Source organism: Hippopotamus amphibius, chromosome 7 (genome assembly GCF_030028045.1).
Source record: "Hippopotamus amphibius kiboko isolate mHipAmp2 chromosome 7, mHipAmp2.hap2, whole genome shotgun sequence".
Classification (NCBI taxonomy): Eukaryota; Metazoa; Chordata; class Mammalia; order Artiodactyla; family Hippopotamidae; genus Hippopotamus; species Hippopotamus amphibius.
This window is the reverse complement of record NC_080192.1, coordinates 122,544,176-122,561,594: the sequence shown is the minus strand read 5'-3', so window position 1 is coordinate 122,561,594 and position 17,419 is coordinate 122,544,176. Positions and strand designations below refer to the sequence as shown.

Here is a 17,419-nt window from a genome sequence, read left to right as displayed (position 1 = left end):
AGCCTGGATGCTTTGGGAAGGGATGGGTTTGAGGAATTTGTGGACTAGCCAAATGGAGTTACCTTGTCAGCACTCATGCCTACAGAATTGGGTCTTTGATGAGATGCTCAGGCAGGATATCTGTTTTATCAAAAGCAGAAAAGATGAAATGTAAAGCTTGGAGAGAAGGTAAAAGGGAAACAGGGGCCCGGGGAGTGAGCTTTCTGGAATATGACAGTGATTAAAGCAAGTGAGGGAGGGAGTGTGCGGGATAACCCGAAGAATACTTTTACAGGAGCAGGTGAGGTCTCAGATCCTTACCTCGCCTGATTGTTCAGCCTGCAGGAGCCCTAAGGCGCTGTAACTGGAAACTGAGCCCTGGGTGCCACTCTGTTGTTCGTTTGTGGTCCAGGAGACAGGGATGGGCAACGGGATGTGTGAGGAAGCCCCAGGTGCCCCTCCAAGTCCCTGTTTTTCTGTTGCTGTTTGACTACTCAGTATTCTGAGTGGCGGAGGTGTAAAGTTACTATGATGACTGAGTGGCTTATCATATTTTAATGTATCATGTTTTCTTTGTTATGACATACCTGTATCCATTATTTAATCTGTAAAGTGTGGCTGGTCATTTTATTTGGGCAGAAGCCACGTGTGAATGAGGTGATGGTTTAGTTCTCCTCTGGGGTTAGTTTTGCCTCGTTCCAGACCAAACATGGGCCCCTGAGCCAAGGTATTTGTTTAAAATGTCTGAAGAAACCTTTCGCTTTGGGCCACCGGGAAATGGGTGAGGGTGTGTGCACAGGTCAGCACTGCTGGGGAAGTTCAAGGGCTTAGTATAGTAGCAGCACAACAATAGTTCCTTTTTTGAAAAATTTCACACAATTGCACAAGTTTTTGTGTCATGTCCTATGATATTTGTTGCCTTTCCAGGAGTAGAATTAATTAAATGAAAATAGTAGTATGTGGAAACTAAAAATTCTTGCATTCAGTTCTTTTTTTTCTTTTTAATACAATCATCCAGGAAATACCTTCATTGGATCAAGAGAAAACCAAACTTGAGCCTAGTCAACCCCAGCTCTCTCCAGGCATTTCCACTATTCATCTGCATCCACAGTTTCCAGGTAGCCTGTGTTGATGTGTGCTGTTTCTAAGAGTACTCTGAATAAAAGATTAAGATGAGGATTCTTTTGTGTCTTTGGCTTTAAAGTTTTAATCAGGAGAATTCCTAAGTGAAGTGAAATGTGAAATACACTTATGTATGTTAATATACTCATAACGTTAGTGTAAGTATGGTACAGTCTATCCTTCTTTATCCGTGGTTTCACTTTCTGCTGCAGCCCAAGAATATTAAATGGAAAATTCCAGAAGTAAACAATTCATATGTTTTAAATTGTGCATTGTTCTGAGTAGTGTGATGAAATCTCATGCCCTCCTGCTCCATCCTGCCCAGGACGTGAATCATCCCTTTGCCCAGTATCCATGCTCTGTATGCTTCCTGCCCGTTACCATAGGGGAAAAAACAGAGTATAGATAGAGTTTGGTACTATTTGTGGTTTTAGACATCCACTGGGGAGTCTTAGAATGTATCCCCCTCAGATGAAGGGGGACTACTGCATTATAAGTATTACAACGATAAAATTTTTTCACTATTTTCTGTGGTCAGGAGTAGTATATATCATTAGAACATTACTGAGGTTCATCCTTTGGTGAAGGGTCATTTTTCTTGGCTTCCGAATGCTCTCAGATATTCCTGCTAAATGTTGAAACCAGGGCTACAGTCTAATACCATGAGCTTTAGGGACGTATAGCTGTTCTTAATATCCAAGAATTACTGTGGTATGTTGTTGGACTAAATTGTACTTGCATTCTGAAATGGGATCTCAGTGCACATAACAGGCTTTAATTTTCATTTGATTCCCTCCTTCCTTGTGTAGTAGTGATTGAAAAAACATCACCTCCTGTGCCTGTGGAAGTAGCTCCTGAAGCTTCGACATCAAGTGCCAGCCAAGTCATTGCACCTACTCAAGTAACAGGTAGGTGCAGTGTTGATGTTACAGAGCCTGTGAAGGAGACATGGATGTGAACTTTACTTTAAATGTAGTGTCAAAGTTGTGCCACGTGTATACGATTGCTCATGGCAGAGTTAGTCATAAGAGCAAATATTTCCAGATAATCTAAATATTGTCTAAAGGAAGAATATGTTTAAATACGTTATGATACGTATACAGTGGAATATCACAGAGCTGTTAATGTTTTAAACGTGTTTAATGTCATGAGGAGAAGCTTGTGGCATAACATTGAGATACAGAACACAGTGATCCCAATGTTATTTTTTAAATGTTTACAAACACAAAAAAAGAAAGTTCATCACAGTATTTAACCATCCCCCGTTAATAGGATCATGGGTAACATTTATGCTCTTCAATATATATATATATTTGTTAAATATTTATTTATTGGTTGTGTGGAGTCTTTGTTGCTGCACCTGGGCTTTCTCCGGTTGCAGCGAGCAGGCGCTACTCTTCGTTGTGGTGCGTGGGCTCCTCATTGCGGTGGCTTCTCTTGTTGTGGAGCACGGGCTCTAGGCGCGTGGGCTTCAGTAGTTGTGGCACACGGGCTCAATAGTTCTGGTGCATGGGCTTAGTCACTGTGAAGCATGTGGAATCTTCCTGGGGCAGGGCTCAAACCTGTGTCCCCTGCATTGGCAGACAGGCTCTTAACCACTGCACCCAGGGAAGTCCCAATATATTTTTATACATTTTTAAAGTTCTTTATGGCAAACATATTATTTTAATCATTAGTGACAAATTATAAAGATGTATCATAATTTGTAACCAACACCTTAAAAGTTAATATCCTAATGTATAGTGACGTCTTATAAATCAGCAATAAAAAGACTAATAGAAAATGGAAATAATAAAATCAGGTAATTCATAGATAACATACCAAGAAATGTGTGTAATAGGAAATTTCAACTTTACAAGTAGTCAAAGAAATGCAAATTAAAATGAGAATTCTTTATTCTTATCAAATTAGTATTTAATTTTCACTAGTGTGAAATCGAGGCTCTCACGCATTGCTGAAAAAAATGTAAACTAGTTCAACTTTTCTGGAAAGCACAAACTGGCAATATGTATCAAGAACTTTAAAAATGTTTAAGACTTTTAACTCAGTAATCCCATATTAAAATAACTAGTATAAGGAAATAAGTCCCCCCAAACTGTTGTAATGGTTTATATAAATGGACACTTACCACAGCACTGTGTATAATAGAGAAAAAACAGAAAAAACCTAAATATTTAACTATAGGAATATAGGTAATTATATCTACATTGAAACATTATGCTACCGTCAAATACTACAGTATTTTGAAGAATTTTTATTAAAATCTAGCAGAAAATGGTCGCAAGATATTGTTAAATACAAGATGAAGTATATAAAAATGAAGGATATAGACTATTAAACCATATACATATAGCTGATTTACTTTACTGTACAGTAGAAACAAACACATCTTAAAGCAAGTATACTCCGATAAAGATTTAAAAACAAAAACAAAAATACACGGTTTTACTGTACAGCACAGGGACCTATATTCAATATCTTGTAATAATCTATAATGGAAAAGCACCTGAAAAAAGAATATAAATATATGACTGAATATAAATATATATAAAAAAAGACATACATATGTTGAGAAAATGCTAGAAGAAAATACACCAGATAGTAGTAGTGATTATTTTTTGTAGTGAGGTCTGAGAGGTTTGAATGTTGTTTCAGTTAGAATTTTGTGCATATTCCACATATTCTAATGTGGAAAAACATTTTTGTAATCAGAGAAAATATTGCTAAGATGTATCATAGCAGCCTAAGTTCATGATATCATTGCAGGATGAGGTTGGTGGTGTATAGCAGGAGAAGCTAATACAGAAGTTTGCAGCCTCCCTTAGAATTTTACCTCTTCAGAAATATGAGATGCATCACTTCAAATAGAAATGTGCTTGGTTAGATGTGTTAATTAGTTGGATTGTGGTCATCATTTCACAGTATATACATATTAAAGCATCAAGTTGTACACCCTAAATACATAGTTTTTATATGGTTTAAAAAACCAAAAACTTTTTACCCATTTTCTTAAAATTGTGGATGCAGTTTCTCTTAGATACTTGAATTGAAACAGCAGACTAGGAAGTGTTTTTAAAAAGTACCCCTGTCCCAAGGTGAAATGCTGTTGACTAAGTAGTGCAGAGTCACATCATGGACCCAGCAGTGTGTTTTCACCCACTTCAGGGATACCCTCCAGGTGCAGCTACATCCAGAGCTGTGGTCTTCCCACATGAATGCAGGGTAACTGCTCTTTGGCTTTACTATAAATATTGAGTAAAGTCATATAGAAATGTTAGTTATTCTAAGTATTTCTAGTGATATGGTGAAATGCTAGTGATTTTTTTTTAAATGACTGTGGCTAAAATTGTTATTCTCTGTTCTGAATTCACGTGTGTCTACCCACTTTATTAAACCCATCTATGAGAGACTCTGCTATGCACTGCAAGGCATACAAACATGTAAGACACTATCTTGTCAGCAAGGATCTTCTCATTGTTTATATCAGCGTTAAAAAGGAAAATTGCAATCTGTCAATGCGCTGGTTCTTTCAAGTACTCTATTTCCATTTTCCAATGTGAAGACATACTTTTGTGCCTTTTTAACAATGCTGACTTCAGCCACCAGACTTCTTGCAAACTAGCTTTGTAGAGGTTAAGTGTGGCTAGATAAACGCAGTTTCATCATTTAAATACAGCCCTGTGAAGAATAACAAATTGTAGTTACTCAGCTTCAACTGAACTGCGGAACTGATTGAAAAAAATGAAAGTAGCTGTGCTATATGAAGTTGTTAGAAGACAGCTTAATTTGAGCTTGGCAGAGATACAGGGCTAACATCTGCTATCACATGTTTGAAGCACAAATATTTCCTTCCAGGAAACAAGTGACAGTGAAATTTTATTTTCATGCAGCATTTGTAGGGGCTCCGACTTCCTATAGTAGAAGAATCTTTCTGAAACAATCCATGGGGAGGACATTGTAAATAGTCTTTAAATTTAAACGGTTTGCAGTTTTGGAGCTATACTGTAAGCTGTAATCTACACTAGAACAAGAGGACTGTTTTGTATCAAATTTAATTGAAATCAAAATATAGATGTTCCCACTGGTTTTGATAAGAGAGCCAAACATGTAGATTGAAGGGGCAGTCTGATCAGTTCTTTCTGGAACATTAGGCAGTGTTTCTTGGTTTTGTTTTGTTCTTTTCCTAGAACACAAGGGAGGTAGATGGTTTGTCACTTTTAGTTTCATCCATAAATTGAAGAAAGGAATAGAATAATAAGTGTCTAAAACAAAATCAGCTCCACATTGCTCAGCAGTGATATCTTTATGATGGTGAGGTTGAAAGTAGCCTTTGCAGATTTCTTTAGACTCCCTTTGACTTACAGTAATTATAAAGTGAGCCACATATTTGCAGGGAGTAAGGGTGATATTTTCCACTCCTAGCAGCTGAGTTGGTGGCTTACCATGTTATTGGCATACTGTTTCCAAATAAATGATACATTTCAGCATATAAATTCTTGATTTAGCTTAGTGTCTTAATAGCTCAAGGATAGGTTGGAAAATCAAACCTTTATTTCTCAGGCGAATATTTACAAAGTGGAAACATCTGCTTCAGTTGTTGTGGGACAGTTTATGCTCCTTGTGGGGCAGTTAGGAAGCCAGGGCGTTTTTGTAAACCTTTCCATGAGTTGACATTTGATGCCTTCCCCCGTCTCTTCCTAAACTTTCTCCATGGCCCTTGCAGACCAGCCAGAAGTTATTCTTTGACTTTCACGACTGCTTTGTGTAAACCTTTGTAACCATCACGGCCTAAATGTTATAAAAACTGTTTTGCTCTTCGGATCTTTTCCAGAACTCAGAAATGCCCCCTTTATAAAAGTGTTTGTCCCTGAAGCATATTAGCAGCATCATGACAGCCTCCAATAAACTACGTTTGCTAATGGAAGGTGAACTTCTTTCCATGTAAAATCATCGTGCTGTAATATTTCCAGCTCTGTTTATTTATTTATTTTGAGTAATCACATGATGAGGAAAAAACTAAAGGTCAGCATATTCATTTTCATATTTTGCCAAAAGCTTTCTTTTTCACTTAATTCTTGAAAATAAAGACACCAAGCTCTTAAATCCAACACTGGCCTTTTTACCAGGATAGAGAATTTGGTTTTCCATGGGCTTTTGGTCATGGCTCTTTTTCCAAATTCTAAATCGACTTCCGGGAAAGAAACAGTAAGGTCCTTGGCCTGGTGCAGGTGAAGCTGTTTCAGGGGCCACATGTAGTAGGAAGGTGTAGGGCAGCCCTGCAAACTGGGGGAAATGTGATGGGCATCATGAAGGAAGACATTCGGAAGAGTCCAGTGGGGGCAGTCTCTTGATCTCTGGGAAATCAAACATGCTTTAGAAGAGAAGACATTATCATTAACCAGAGTGCCCCAGAGACCAGTAATTAGTGCTTCCTGTGTGAGGCTTTACCGTATTCCCAGTGCTTGGGTCGACAACGTCAGCACATACAGAGAAATGTGTGTTTTGACGTGAACCGATCCTTTCCGTGGGAACAGACTCACATGCCTATGTGTTGAGTGACCTCTTAGAAAAATGTAAAGCATGATGTCTTTGCCCCCCCCCAAACACAGAGAAAGCCAGAAGCTTTTTTTCCAGTTTATAACTTATATGTGATCAAGAATGAAAGTGTAATAGACAAGGAGGGAGGCATGGGAAGAGGTGGTAGGAGACATGTTTTTGAAGTTTTAAAATAGGAGTACCAGTAAATTCCTTTTTACCTTAAAAATGGTGTTGATCAATTTTTGTTTTGTTTTGTTTTTGAGATGTGGTTGACATATAACATTGTATAATTAAGGTATACAATGATACATTCATATATTGCACTATGATTACTGCAAAAACATTAGCTAACACCTTTATCATGTCACATACTTTTCTTTCTTGTGTGTTGAGAACAGTTAAGATTTAATCTTTCAGACATTGGAGTTTATAATACAGTATCGTTGACTAAATCTGATAAACTTTTTGATGAGTAGTAAAGAGGAAGCAGAGGTGTTTTGAAGTTGTTATGGCTTTTTTTTTTTTTTTAACTTAGAAGGGTGGAATCCTCCCAGCAAATGGATAGAAGGGATCTCTGAGACCAAACTGATAAATATATAACTGGTATATATATATATTTATACCAGTATATTCATCACTGGTATAAAAAAAAATGAGACACTGTAGAAATCAAGTATATGTTAGTAAATGTCGCTTTGCTCCTTTGATGTATCTCTTAGTACCCTCTAGTGGTGTCAGAGTAACATTTTCTTACATATGTTAATGCCAACTGGAATCCGTGTTTTCAAGTTGCATCTTTATGTACCTAATCTATGAGGTAATCAGTGAAAAATCCTCAAACTTTACTCATAAATATTTCAGCCTCACAGCTGCTATTTAAGATACTCAATTGTAAGGAAAGGCTATTATTGTTCATTTCTTAAGACTAAGGAATTAAAATTCTTAGCCATTTCTCCTATCTTAGAGATGACTTAAGAAGAAATGATCTAAATGTTGACACACTGGTGTAGGAATGTATCGCATCTGAATTAAGCATCACATATTTTTGAAGACTTTTATTCACACATGTAAAAATTCCATCCTAAAGCTATGCCTGAATAAGGACAAATAAATATTTGGTAATCAACAAATTGGTATGTGTGGGGGTAGGGGGTGGGGCAGTGAGTACCGATCAAGCCTTTCCTGAAAACCTCAGATGTATAGCCTTTTAATTCATTCTGAATTCTTGTTCCTAGTATATTAAGTCATCTTCTAACTTTTCTTCTTGCAAATCTGATCAATGTCTTTTCTGTTTTAAGAAAATGTCAGAAAAGAACATAATGGAAATAATTACTAAGGAAATCAAGAAATCTAAATACCATTAATTTTCAAAGAGAGCGTCTACCTACATTAAGAATAGGTGGTTAAAAGATGTGCTTCTCATACTATTCTACTAAAGAATTCTTATAAACAGAGAAGGGAATTCTTACCTGAGTCTAGAAGTATAACCTGGAGAAGATTACCTTTTCTACCTTCAGATTTTTTGGCACATATAAATGATAATTTTTTAAGAGAGACTTTTCTGATTATAGAAGTAATAATAGCTGCTCATTGTAGAAAGTTTAAAAATACAGCAAAATACAGACAATACAAATCCTCACAATTGTAACACTTAGATTTATTTCCTTCCAGTCTTTTCTGTATATAAAATAATTTAGATCATATATTATAATTTGTACCTAACTATATTTTCTTAACAAATCAGCATTTTCCTATTCTATTAATGATTATATAATAATCTATGCTGTGTATGTATCATAATTCATTGTTTTATTATTATCAGTCACTTAGGTTTAAGCAGTCATGTTAATCACCCATGTTTTTAGCCTTTCGGATTATTTTTTCTGCAATTTGATATTATACTGACTATAAACGATCTATTTTTCTGATAGCGAATTAGCATAGATAGGCTCATTAAGATATAAGTAATTTGTAAATGTGCAGTATTCTCATAATCCAAGTGATTTTGTGCAAAATACTGCAGTTCTGTAGTCATATGCTTCCTTTTAAAGCCTAGCAACTTTTCAAATGACTTGCATCAGTTGTCTTAAAATCACAGCACAGTAACACTTGATGAAAAATGAATGTGGTTTGGATTTTGGAGAGCAACCTCAACCCCAATTTAGGTCATTTCCATAGTGAATTTTTGTTAAAGCACTGTTTTTCACATCTTTCTTCAGAATTCACAGTGGGTTATTGGTGACAGTAGCATGCCTGTTTTTCTTTTCATTCAAACCATAGACCCCTCTCACAAAGGTGTGCTTTAGCTTGTCAACGCTGGAGTCCCCGGTCTTCCTTCACTAGGCCACTTGGGCTCATCCATGGTCTCATCTGTGTTAAGCGTTGTTTACTACGTTGTGACAATGAGATAATAGCCCAAGGTGGTAGTATTATAAATGTGCTGTTTCTTCGTTACATATTCTTAAGTGACTTCAGCAGGAGCAACCACAGTCATCAGTAATAATGGCCAGCTTTTATTGAGCATCTATGATGTGCCAGGCATTGAGCTACATGCGTTATTTAGGTTCTCTCTTTTGAACCTCACTCTCTGAAGTTGGTGCTCTGATAATTCTCATTTACACATACAGAACACTGAGGCTTAGATTAAGTAACTTGCTCTCTGTTACAGAGCTAAGAAAGGGCAGCAAGGTTGGTACCTGTGCTATCCTCCAAGCCTGGGCTTCTGACCACGAGCTTTACTGCACCCCTCCCCCCCCCCCATACTATTATACATCCTTACAAAGATCATTGAAATCAACAGGCCATCTTGAAGTAATTCATCTCAAAGGGTCACCTTTGAGTCCTCAGGTCCTTTTGGTAATAAAGCACGTTGTGATGGCCTTCACCCACCGGGAACTCCTCTCACCTTGCCTTCACCACAGCCTGTGTCTGTGAGTGGAGCAAGGACTCAGGGCTCATCTTCTCAGGCTTCATAGAAGAAGCCAGTCTCATGCAGGAATCAGGTGTAGAATAAGGGAAGAATTGAACAGAGGAGGTTCGGAAGAAGATGCTATACTCTCCTAACATAAATAAAATATGCTCCTGTTGAAACTGGCAAATTAAGAGTAAGTTACATCCAGAAGTTCTGCTTTGATTAGAAGTGGTAAATCTTTCTGGAGAATTAATGAGAAATTTGGGAGGAGGTTGAATATATTTTTTGGAGCTTGAATTTAGCCTGCTAACAAATAGAAAGTTACCATCTATTTCGTCTCAGGAGAAATCATGTGATTCAGTCCACCATCCAAAATGAACTGGAGTGGATAGAAACTCATCGATGGCCCATCTTGGAAGTTCAGAATTGATCAGAATGTCTAACATAGCCTCTTTCTGCATTTCCACCTACTCCAGTTCATCTTAGAAGTTGTTTCATTAAGAATTATTGATGATCTTGGCTGGGACTAACTTATCAATTATAAAGTAATCAAAAGAATTTATACTTGATTTTAGAGTACAAAATTTTATTTTCCAATTGCATACCTGACAGTAAGGTAATCAGGAAACACAAAGTAATGGTTTGTAAGTAGCAATGAAATCTTTGTTTATGTCTGTTTTTTCCCCACATTTTTTTTTTATTTTTAAAGAAATCAATGAATGTACTGTGAACCCAGATATCTGTGGAGCAGGACACTGCATTAACCTGCCGGTGAGGTATACCTGTATATGCTATGATGGCTACAAGTTCAGTGAGCACCAGAGGAAGTGTGTTGGTAAGAAGACACTGTTGGTAGATGAGATTATTAAATATCAAATATTTGCCTGTTAAGAACTTTTTTTTTTATCACGGGGAAAATGTTACTGTGTTTAATTTGTTAAAAATTTTATCCCTGAGCTAAGAGTACTCAAAAAGAGGTTTGGTAAACTCCTAGGAGGCTCTTACCTCTTGGTTCAATGCTGCCTACCTTGCCAAGTGTAAAACAGTTACATGAAGGTAGAATAATTTCCCAAGGTTTTTCAGGTAAAGAATATAAAATAATTAAGAGCTCTAGAAATAGCTATCTACAAACATATTTAGCAAAACAAATTAATATTGATATATTCTGCAATAAAGAATTATCTTCATCTAAGTTCATAAAATTTGATTTTTAAAAGGGATTTCTATATTGAAAACCAATATGTGCTAACAAGAAACATAATGAATTTGTAAAGTAGGGATCTCATATATGCTTCTGTGGGAAAAAAATGAATCTCAAAAAAGGGTGTGATAATGTTGTCAGTCATCTTAATGTGTTAATACTAAATTTAATATCTCTTTTTTTTAGAAAAAGAAAATTTAGCACTAAGAGTCGTAAGGCAGATATAGAGCAACAAAGGCATATACCTAATTAAATCCACTTTAATATGCTGAAAGTCACTATGCAAATGTGTGACTTTTGCTGTTTGCTTTTGCATATGTATGTGGGATGGGGTGTGAGGGGAGCATCCACACCTGCTGTGTAACATGGCTATTTCCCTTGAATTTGCATACATGTAGGCATATTACGTTTAGAAACCCAAAATGTAAAGTCAAAGAGGGCAGTCCGTCCAGAGGATTCTGTCTCGCTTCACCCACGTGCGCAGTGAGAGCGCGCCTGTCACGACAGTGCTGACTGCCTCTGCTGAGCTGGCCTGGGAGTTGCACAGTGTATTCCAGGGCCTACAGGACCCCAGTAATCAGGCGGGTCCTTTTGTGCTGACCTGAAATCTTTCTCTTTGAAACACCAATTTCGTGGTTGTAGCTTGCGCTTTTGAAGCAGTGCACCATACGTGTGTTCCCTCTTCCCAGTGACAGCCCTTCAGGCATTCAGGGAGACCGAGCGTGTCTCCTCTTACTGTTTTCCTCACTTGTAAAGGTTTGTGGGACACAGGGGGTAGTCTGCTGGTATTTCAGGAGCAGAGAGACGGAGAATTTCATGCTACAGGACACTAATCCTTTTATCTGTCTTTTTGTTAACAGATATTGATGAATGCGCTCAGGCCCAACACCTCTGCTCCCAGGGACACTGTGAAAACACTGAGGGAAGTTTCTTGTGTATTTGCCCAGCAGGATTCATGGCCAGTGAGGAGGGTACTAACTGCATAGGTAATGGACGTGTTCTTTCTGATGCATAAATTCCCGTATGTGGGTTTCTCGCTCCTCTAAGATGCCATCAGTCCAGCGCTTATTCAGACAGCCTGAAATTTATTATTAAACCCCTGTTACAACATAGTAGTCTGCTAGATACTGGAAGATTAGAAAATGGAATTTTTTCCCCCAACACTTTTGAATGAACAGGATGAAATGTGTGCAAAACCAGAGGTGTTAAATGTTTCTTTTGGATTCGAGTAAATCAAAACCACTCAATATTTTGGAACAAATCAAAAATCAATTACTTCATTCTTAAATTCGAACTAACCTGGGAGATGGGAGAAGTTTGAAATTATGTTTTGGGAAATAAAGCCCGACAGTATTTTCTGCTTTGTGTAGACGTCGATGAGTGTTTGAGGCCAGACGTCTGTGGGGAAGGGCACTGCATCAATACCGTGGGGACCTTCCGGTGTGAATACTGCGACAGCGGGTACCGCATGACTCAGGGAGGCCATTGCGAGGGTGAGTCTGCTGAGAGGATGGGGAGACTGTGTCACTTTGAAGGGCTGAGCACACGTGACCGTGAAATGCAGGGCTGGGTTCAGAGCCCGGGACTGTTAAGCACCTGGCCTGGTCCTAATTTTCCTCCACCGCCAATCTGTGCAGGACAGCAGCTCATCCGAGCTCTTGCTGCCTTCTGGAATCACAGCCTCTTTGCCTCACTTCAGTGACTCTGTCTGGGTCATTTTCCATCTTCATACTCTCTTTATTACTCACTTCAGCATCTGCTTTCCCTGGTATGTGGAGTGAAATCACTGTAGAACAATTAACTGCGGAGGATCTTAGTACAAACTCAGACTTAATTAGTGTCTCCATCGTTCATCTGGGGACATGGTGCAGGTGTCACCTGTGGAGATTTTGTCTTTGACCTTTTCGTCTTGTTCTGTTCCTTTGTCTCAGCTTCTTTCTTCCACATGTGTTCTGGGACTTGCAGACTCTCTGCAGAAGTGCTGTCTGACCAACTCCGAGTCAGATTCCAGCTGTGCTAGATAAAATTTCTTTAGCATTGACCCCAGCAGTGGATTTGCTCTTACTGTAAAAATGATTTGAAGAGTTTTTAACTTTTCAAAGTTAAAATGATTAACCATTCACTATTTCTGCTCGTGTTTGTGTCCACGTCACACAGGTATTTTTTGAAACCACCAGTGTGCTTTGAATAATTATTTTCATGAAGAAATATGTTGAACCTCTGCTTAAATCTTGCCATGGAAACATGAGGGCAAAGGAGCAGGGGTCTCTGGACATGTTTTTGAGGAGCCTGGGTGTAGGATTGACGCTGGTTCCGTGGGGTCCTCTGCCTGGCTGCCTGAGACGCAGCCTCTTTTCAGACGCGGCTGGGCCTCTGAAGCTTGGGCGGGATAGGCTGGTTGGGGCAGGCTGCTCTCAGCTGTCCCTTGGCTCCTAGATGTTGGTTTTCTTCACGGCGCTAATGACCAGGCCTAGAGGGAGAGCTCATTAGACAGTTTCTTGGCAGCCTGCATCTGCCTCTCTTGCTGGCCCCTTGCCTCAGCCCCTGAGTTATCTGGAGAGAAGAGGGGAGCATTTTATGTTCCTGCATCTCTGATCAGCTCCCATCAGAACAGAGATACGGACTCTTCCCCTGATGGCTGAGGGCCACAGGACAGCACAGGTGTGACGTGTCCCCACTCCCCGCTTGCTGGGGACTCTCCCTCTGCCCTGGAGGCAGCTTGGGGACGGGGAGAGCACAGACTAGGGCGTCCGCTCCTGACCCCAACGCTCAGTAACTGTCTAACTTGGAGCCAGTTACGTACGCCCTTCAGAACTTCAAAACAGTTCTTCATCTGTAAAATGGGAACCATGCAGTTAACTTTCAGGCTTGTGCAAGTAAATGAGTGTTGCAGTATGTTGTATGGTGCCTGTTACCTTGTTAGTTCTCAAGAAGTGTTAGTTTCTTAAACTTCCCCTTTCCCTGACTCATTTTATTTTTGCATAGAAATTCTCAGAATATCTATAATTGTAGGAGTGGTTTTTTTTTTTTAAGGCATGGGTATATCTGGCAAGTATTTATGTGCAAAGCAATGCTCCCCCAAAAGGTCAAATATGGATCCTCAAGTTCTACACACAGACTCAGGACGGGAAGATAAGATGTTTAAGGAATTAATAGAGCATAAGGATGGACAGTAGAAATGAGTAGAAAAGAAATTTGAAGATAAAGGAAGTAAATGGAAAGCAGTTAGGAGACTATTCAGTAATACTGTGTATTGAAATTATTTAACAGAAATATCACCAGCATTCCCTGAGTAAATAATTATATAATTCTATCCCCGTGAAAAGGCTTGAAAAGAAGGAGCCAAAAACGTGGCTGTTTTCTAATTTCATCATGGACCAGAACCAAAGGTCCCTGAGCTTCTGGCTCACCAAAGATTTTCTCAGCTGTCACTGACGAAGTTGCTTTCAAACAGCGCCAGTCTCCAAGGAGTCTCTTGTAGTTTATAGACATTATCTCATGCACCCTTACTTTATTCTGTGAAGGTATTACCAGGCAGGTAGTCCCTCATTTGCAGATGAGGGAACAAGCACACAGAGATGAGAGCAGCAGGATATCCGGGGATGTTATCATGTATTGCTCAATGGTGTACCTTATTTATCCAACCAGCCTATCTCAATGACCTTCTCTGACTTAGCAGTTGTAGTTCCATTTTTAAAAAATCCCATCCAGAGAAGAATGTAATGCTGTTTGGAAAATGAAACTGGCAAGCATCATCTTTTTGTAGAACAAGAAGTCCCAGAACATCTGACCTAAAAAAAACCACTGTGTGTCATTGTCTATTGGCAAGAATTTTTCGCTGATAGAAAAAAAAAATTACAACACTGACCTGGTGCTTATTCTATTAATAACATCTTTTACTTTAAGCATCTTTTACTTTAAGCATCTTTTCACACATGTCTAGTGATACATAATGGGAGGTGATTTTTGAGAATTTATTAGAATGATGACATCAAATACCTGTGCATGTTCAGTGTGTTCATTATCTGTTTCTTTCACTTTTTAGCTTACGTCCTGAAAAACCTGTTTACATTTTAAGTGTGATTAGTGGTCCTGTATCCATCTTATATTGGGCCACTTAGACATTGAATCCATTCACTTGAATTCAAAATTCAACTCCAGAAAAACACCTGTTTCAGTTGGGGCTGGTATCCAAGGTGTTAGTACTCATTTTAAACTGTTGAACCACCTCCTATACGCTACTTTTCCCCCATTTTATTGTTTTACTATTCTTAAGCCCGAAACTATTGTATCTCTGCCACAGTTCCATCTGTATTTAAGGTGGTTTTTTTTTTTATCCTCACGTTGAAAAGAACAATGATTAATAACTTTAGTTAGCTGTGAATGTGAAAAGTAAGGTGTATTTTAAACCAGAATATATTACCCTATGACCATTCACTATACTTTCTGGAAAATCTTGGAAGTATTTGATGAGTTCATTCTCTCCTAATGTTCTTTTTCCACCTCCAAGGAATTCCTATCATATGAAATGTTTTAAATTATTCAAACCCAGGATGTTTTGGGGGCTGTGAAGCCAAAGCAAGGCTTTCCCCGGGGCATCCAATGTCTGCAGAGAGAACCTCTAGCCAGGTGCATGAATGGCTTCCTCACTCTCATGTCCATTTCTTGTGTTTCTTTCTGGCAAGCCATGCTATTGCTGGAAAGGTTTGATGTCCAGAAAGTGGCCCCAGAGAACCGCCAATTCCCAGAGTAGAGAGGTCTAGGCCTGCCAGTTGGAGAATTGGGGCCAAGTTCTTCCTTGGAACATGTGTAAATATTTCAATCAAGGTATACCCGGCCATGCATTCTCACTGTGTGTTTAAGTGCAGACCCAGTGCTTCACTTCTCCAGTTACTGTTTTCCCCACCAAAATGGAGATAAAACATGCCTTTTCCCCCTTTCATCACACAAGTCAGTTTGTGCTTTAGTATTCTGATAAAATGTCCGTGACCTAGCTTTTTGATTTTTTTCAGATGTTGATGAATGTCTGACTCCAAGTACTTGTCCAGATGAGCAGTGTGTGAATTCTCCTGGATCTTACCAGTGTGTTCCCTGCACAGAAGGGTTCCGAGGCTGGAATGGGCAGTGTCTCGGTAGGTACTTGAGTGTTCTTATCGTAGCTGTGTTTCCTCTGTCTGGCCTGTTTTCTGAAAGAGTGGTGTAATGCCAAATGAGCCATCTTTCAAAGTGGAAAAAGAAAAAAAGGAATGGAACAAACTCATGTCACTCAGAGAAAAGTTCTCAGTAACTTTTAACCGTGAAAAAAGTAAGAAATTGAGTTGACGTGAAGGAAGTGAGATTTTACATGGGAAGGATAATTCTGATTGAAACAAATTGTTAGCCCCAGTGTGATTAATACCCAAAACCAAACAAGATAATCAGTGCCGCAGAGAGGAGAAAGGTGGAGAGCAAAATGCTTCAGAAGAAAAGACATGAGAAGTAGCTACCGCAGACTCATTAAATCAGGAAACACACACAGACTTGCAGCAGAAGTAGCAAATGTGGAGAGAGAAATCTGGATTGATTGCCTGTACCCCTCATATTCATTCATTCATTCATTCATTCAAGTACTTAACAAATACTGAGTGCCTGCTTCAGGCGCTGAGGAAGGTAAGTGATGAATCTGCTTTGGTCCTAATTACCTGTGCTCTAGTTAGCTTTCCCCCTTAATGGTTTTCCTTTGTGTTTCTTTTCACCTTGTGATCTTTTTTCTGCTCCATGCCACATTCTGACAATGTGAGTTAAACTTGTGCATCCTTCCTTCCTTCTTTCCTTTCTTCCACAAACGCTGTAGAACTCACTCTCTATACCCAGAGTTGTACTCAGTGCTGGGATACAGTGAGGGACCAAAAAAAGTACCTTCTCCATGGAAATTACTATCTAGTTGAGGAGACAGATACTCAGCCAGGCATCTCGTAAGTAAATGCAAGTGTACAAATGTGACAAATGTTAGGAAGAAGGCTTCTTTGATGTTACAAGAGCATATGACAGAATGAGTTGCCTCAAGGAAAATTCTTGAGTTAAGGTTTAGCCGAGGGTTTGACTGGGGAAGGGGGTGGGAGGGAGATCATTTTGGACGTTTGACGTGGAAGCCTCCATGGGGCTCCTGGAAGGAGGAAGCAGGTCATGTTCCAGAAGCTGAAAGGCTAGTGTGGCTGAAGGACAGAGTATAAGGGAAGACTTCCTGCAGGATGAGGGGAAAGACCATGCCAGATCCTCTTGATTCTATTAAAAAATGTTGACCTTTATTCCTACATCTCTGGGAAGACGTGTGGGTGTTTTAGAGGAGGTGGGATAGGTAGGGTTGGCAGAAACGCTCCCAATTTTAAAGTTTTGTACTCATCACCAGGCAGCATGAGCTAAGCCTCTGTACCAGGTACAAGTGCCCCCCTGCCCTGAATCTCATGCCCATCCCCAAGGGTCTCTTTCAGTGGAATTATGAGATGTTGATTTTTGGGGAAAAGAAAAAAAAATTTGTTTTTGATAAGTATTTATTTATGTAATCGGTACTGGTCAGAAAGTGCATTTGGTTTTAATTTTCCCATTTGGCATAAATTTCATAGTTGCCTATCAAGATTCCATTCCTTTACTCATTTTCACATACCAGTGCATAGTACAATATAATCCAA

The 17,419-nt window shown here is 39.0% G+C and overlaps 1 protein-coding gene across 5 annotated transcripts in view; it reads left to right on the top strand.

Moving 5' to 3' along the window:
* LTBP1 (latent transforming growth factor beta binding protein 1) overlaps positions 1 to 17,419 on the top strand; it is a 395,008-nt gene that overhangs the window by 270,192 nt on the left and 107,397 nt on the right. For 4 of the 5 annotated variants that reach the window (XM_057741528.1, XM_057741530.1, XM_057741532.1 and 1 more), the window contains 6 exons: positions 998 to 1,097; positions 1,911 to 2,009; positions 10,260 to 10,385; positions 11,612 to 11,737; positions 12,122 to 12,244; positions 15,764 to 15,883. In XM_057741528.1, the coding sequence (XP_057597511.1) occupies positions 998 to 1,097; positions 1,911 to 2,009; positions 10,260 to 10,385; positions 11,612 to 11,737; positions 12,122 to 12,244; positions 15,764 to 15,883 (694 nt within the window). The remainder of the gene's footprint in view (positions 1 to 997; positions 1,098 to 1,910; positions 2,010 to 10,259; positions 10,386 to 11,611; positions 11,738 to 12,121; positions 12,245 to 15,763; positions 15,884 to 17,419) is intronic. The other variant, XM_057741529.1, reaches the window with a different exon arrangement.